At 41.4% G+C, this 5,066-nt stretch overlaps 1 protein-coding gene across 1 annotated transcript in view; it reads left to right on the top strand.

The window, feature by feature from the left end:
• The window catches only part of LOC130589187 (b(0,+)-type amino acid transporter 1-like), an 11,569-nt gene extending 7,642 nt beyond the window's left edge, over positions 1–3,927 (top strand). The window contains exons 4-6 of the mRNA XM_057390399.1: positions 799–923; positions 1,343–1,430; positions 2,452–3,927. Coding sequence (XP_057246382.1) covers positions 799–923; positions 1,343–1,430; positions 2,452–2,685 — 447 coding nt within the window. The 3' untranslated portion in view covers positions 2,686–3,927. The remainder of the gene's footprint in view (positions 1–798; positions 924–1,342; positions 1,431–2,451) is intronic.
• The last annotated feature ends 1,139 nt before the right edge of the window (positions 3,928–5,066 follow it).

Raw genomic sequence — 5,066 nt, 5'->3', positions numbered from 1 at the left:
GGGTCTTCCATACGGTCTCTCACAGGTGCTTACTGGTTTTGGTGGTTGCTGGTTTCGGTGGTGACTGGTTTCAGTGGTTACTGGTTTTGGTGGTTACTGGTTCCTCAGCTTCTCTCTCTGAGGACAGTGTCTGCATGTGCTAAGCAGTTCACAGATGGTCTGAATCTGACCATATCAGCCTATGAGCTGAATGTTTGTGCCACTTCTTAGACACTCATCTCTAGCAAAGATCCTTGCATGATATTTTGGTTGGGAATTAAAAATAAAATTAAATAAAAAAGAAAGTAGCCTGTCTCATTAAACTTTCCCAAAGAAACAATAAAGAGGCATCTAATCCTCTTGGTGTTCTGAAACAAATCCTGTTTTAATTTGTGGTTAGTTACATAAATGTTTCAGGAGCAGTCCTTGATTCATTGTCCTGTTATCCCAAGAGAAGTCAAGTCCCAGAGAGATATGATGAAGGGCAGAAGGATGGGACCATGCAAAAGGTCTTGATGGTGGTCAGGAAAATGCTAATTTGACTCAGCCTTGGTCTGCCACATCAGTAGCTTGAAAACCTCATCTTGCCTGCTCAAACTGAGTATATTTGATATTAAATCAATGAGACACAATAAAAATTCCCTTGAAGGAGTTTTCTGTATTTACACTCCTCAGAGCTGGTCTGGTTTTATATGATGCTTATTTTCTGATTACCAGTGGTTCTGGCTGTGGACAGAGCTCCAACCAGCAGCCAAGGGGGATTTGCAAGGAGCTCTGAGTCTGTGATATGATGATACARTGTTTGGCTTTGCTTTTCAGCCAGACATTCTGTCCATGGCTCACGTGCGATGCCTCACGCCCTCCCCTGCTCTTCTATTCACATCTGCAATGTCTTTAATAATGATAATATCKGGAAACTTCACCAGTATTGTGAACTTTTTCAGGTATGTGTGTGTAGGGTTTCCATTCGTATTCCCTGTGCTCCTGGGTTTTACATTGTTTGTAAGGATTTGCAATATCTTTTCGAGCCTGGGCTATTTCTAACCAATATTGGGGAGGGTAGGAGAGAAGAAAAAAAAGGACTTGGGAACCAGCACCTTTGCAATGCATGRATGCTCCTGTCACTATAAACTTAAATGAATGTGATTCATCCTCATTGAAATGAATCTGGAATGTTCAGATAATTCTAAATTTTTCATTATTTGTGTTAGAAAGGAAATAAATGGAAGAACTACTAAATTTATACAAATATTCACCATTTTAATTGGAGATGTGAACACCCAGGATCTGCAATGCAGGCCTGGCATTCCTGGATTATCTCACCCAAGTTTAATGCTGTCTAATTTTTTTTCTTTTCTTCCAGTTTTATTGCATGGCTTTTCTATGGCATAACTATTTCTGGGCTCCTGTATTTGAAAATCAAGAAACCAGAACTGCCAAGATCTTACAAGGTAAAGTAATGACATAAATCCTTCAAATATTTTCCTATATTGTTCAAATGACTAAGAGAACATTAAGAGAAAAGAGTGAGCACTGGTGGCTTACAGATTGTGGTTGTCCTTCATTAATAATTTTTCAAGTTTTGTCTCAGCAAAGTCTACAACGGGTGAGATAGTCAAGGTTCAATTCTCTGTCTTGATAAGCTAAAATGCCCTGACTCCTCATTTTGAAAAATACATCTACCATATCCTCTTTTTTTTTCTAATAGATTTAAGTGGTAAATGAAGGAAGATTCTGATCAACAATATAGTCCCCTGTCTGTGCTTGCAGACCTTGGATAAACTGCTTGGAGGGTAGCCCAGGCGTAATAGTCTTGCAGACCAATAAATAACTCAGGTGGAGCGCCCCAAGTCCTTTGAGATGACCAGGGGACAGGTTTGTTTCCAACAAAATAGCWAAGAGGAAGGACATCAGGAGTCACRTGTTCTTCTCCTGATGCCATGAATGAGCTGTTCTGCAGTGTTTCCTCAGTGACTGAGGATTATCAGCAAATGCACAAGCCTCTCTCCTTTATGGAAGGGTGGCTTCAAATTGAAGTTTAAATGCYTTCTGACCAGGCTTACAGAAATTGYTTCTGAGATTGCCTGTGCACATGTCTGTCAACAGGTGGATAAACCTTTCAGTGCAAGGGTGCAAAGCTGATTTGCATACAATTGTTCTGTGTTTTGTCTACAGCTTGGCTTTTAGATACCAGGTAGTTGGGAGAGCAAGAACAGACCTGGTGTTAAACCCAGTAGTTTGCATCTTCAGGTCTAGAAGAGCAGGCAAGACCAGGGATTAGGGKGTAGATCTTGCAGAGATGTTCAGCCTAGGAGTGGGGGTAGCCTGGGAAACACTGTGTCTGGATTAATTATATTTCCAGGTAATATCTCAGGTTGCAGAAAGGTTTCATCTAAAAAAGCTTCTGCAGAAGTTCCACCCGCCGTGGCCCAGAATTACATGAGTCTTTATGCTGKTGTTTTGCTTTCACAGGTCCCAATTATCATCCCCATAATCGTGCTGATGGCAGCTGTGTACCTGGTGTTAGCTCCCATCATTGATCAACCCCAAATGGAGATCCTCTACATCGTCCTGTTCATTTTCAGTGGTGTTGTTTTTTATTTCYCACTGGTTCGCTTCAAGTACCACCCTCGCTTTTTGCAGAAAGTCACTTTACACCTCCAGTTGTTGCTGGAAGTTGCTCCARCTACCAAGGATGCAAACTGAGATAACATCCTCCCTTCCCATGGCTGCCTACACCTCATGGTTTATCCCAACACCTTGGTTTTCAAGGCTCACAAAAGATTCTCTGTAAAGAGGAATGAGTAGAACGAGAGTGACACTAAGTGTCCAGGTGTAATGGACTACAGACATGACTCCTCATGTTTCCTTAAAATTCTGGGGACATGTTTTTCTCCTTTTCAGCTCTGCTTTGGCAAATTCCATACAKATTCCAAAGGAATATGTCCTTTTGTATTTTTCATCCCAAGAAGGGCTATTTGTCAAAATCTCAGATATTATTTTTCAAGGCAAAAGGCAGCAAAAGATAGACAGTTAAATACTATTCTTCTACGGCCTGGGTCCCTAAGCCATTCCTGGCAATGCCTTTAATTATTTCCACCTAGTTCTGCCCACTGTGACTGTAGAGCATCTCAAATCAATAAAGTAAGGGCTCACCATACCCACAACAATACAACTCTGGTATTCACTCTGGAAAGACCTTGCTTGTTCCAGTCCCAGGTGCACAGTCACAACAGTCCTTTCTCTGTCTCAAAAATCATCCCACATCTCCCACAGAGAAACCACTGACACAAGACAAGAAGTACTTTAAAACTCTGTCAATTTACTTGATTAAGAGTGCAGTTGTCATCTGGGATCCATCCATTCATGAGGACACAGCAGCATCACTCAAATGCCACCATTCACCTAATATGTTTCCCATAATTCCCCTGAAGACAACTGACTTCTTTTGTGACAAAGTAAGAAAAAAAACCCCRAACAACCCAACCAAAAACTCTGGAGCATATGTGCCAGCAAGACACTCTGCCTAGGAATTAAAGAAACCACATACTGGGCTACATTAGGAGAAGTGTGGCYGGCAGATGAAGGAAATACTCTGTCTCTTTGGACTCAACACCTGAAATCCCKCATCCAGTGTTGGGCCCTGGTGTTCAAGACGGAGTTGTGAAGACCACAGAGCCAGTTGYCCTAATAGCAACTCAGAGTAACAGCCACAAACTGTGGCTTGAGATGTGCAGGCTGGACTTAGGGAAAAATTCTTCACCATGAGGAGCAGTGTGCAGGAAGGTAGTGAAATCTCAGTTCTCTTACATTTTCCACCACAACCATTTCCACCATATGATTCTAAAGGCACAGCAAAGAAGTCACGGGCTGTGCTCTCACCCACACCTAATACACWGAAGTCACTGTTGTTTCCCATTATCTTGAGGCTCAACTGTTTTCTTCCTGTTTTAGGGGACAGAGCGGTGCTATGTGCTGCTTTCTTCCATTTTCTGGATTGTTCCGGGATGAGATCTGTCCTGTCATAGGCTAAAAAGGTCTAGGAGTTAGTCCCTAAGATGCCTTGTTAGATCTGAAAGTACTAAGAGTTATTCAGGTCAACTTTTTGTCAGCATTCTTCTACAGAACCTGCTGCAGTTCTGCTACCTTTTACCWAACCTGCTACAATCCTAGAATAGGGTCACTTGATCCTTCATGCCTCTTCCAGCCCATCTCAGAGCTGTGCATCKGATTACAATCTCATTCTTCAATGCCACCCCTTCTGTTCCTCTGAGTGGTGCAGAGATGCACCAAGAGTCTGTTTTCCCAAGTATTAGGTATGATTAAGGGATAGGCCAGTTGTCACTCATCCAAATCCTTAGCTTTAACAGTGTTTAGGAGGATTTCCTTCCACTGATTTTTACTGGAGTTGCCAACAAAGGTCAATGAAGGAATAGTTTTTCCTCCTGAATCCCTTGACAATGTAAAATTCTYGAGATACCTTCTTTAAAGGACTGATGAGGTCAGGAGCTCTTGGTTACCTTCCCCCCACTGCCCAGGCTCTTAATCTGGTGTCAAGGAAAGGTCTTAAAAGASCTGCATCTCAGCTACTTACCTAAAAATTAGAATAATACAATTTCTCTGACTATCAGTTTTTGGAAACAAGCTCTGTTTCCTACACCTGTTTGTGAAGCCTACCACATGGTAGGCTGTGCTCTAATAAAGAAAACAAAAAGACTTAGCACTTTTAATAAATAGACTTTTTATATTACTGGTTTGTGTATGGGTATAGGGGAGCTGGAAAGCTGCAATTATCATACTCTGCGCCAATCTCATTTTCTATAGATATTATTGTAATAAGATTTTTTTTTATTATTGCCTAGGATTTGCAGGTGTTTATCATGCCAAAACATGATGCTGAAAGCTCAGAGAATTGCAAGATAATTGCAATAAAATGGGCATTACAATGAAGTGAGTTAATGTGTCTGTTTCTGTTTTTCATCCAAGAAAAACAATTCCACAGAAATTTTACTGCACGATCATAAACAATCAGCATTAGACTTATCTCTCCTCGGTCAGAAGGTTTAACAACATGCGTGGGTGCTTAT

The sequence above is a fragment of the Malurus melanocephalus genome, unplaced genomic scaffold, assembly GCF_030028575.1.
Source record: "Malurus melanocephalus ecotype Western Australia unplaced genomic scaffold, MMel_1.1 scaffold_26, whole genome shotgun sequence".
In the NCBI taxonomy this organism is placed as follows: Eukaryota; Metazoa; Chordata; class Aves; order Passeriformes; family Maluridae; genus Malurus; species Malurus melanocephalus.
Note: the sequence above shows the minus strand (reverse complement) of the source record. Positions and strands in the feature narration are given on the sequence as shown.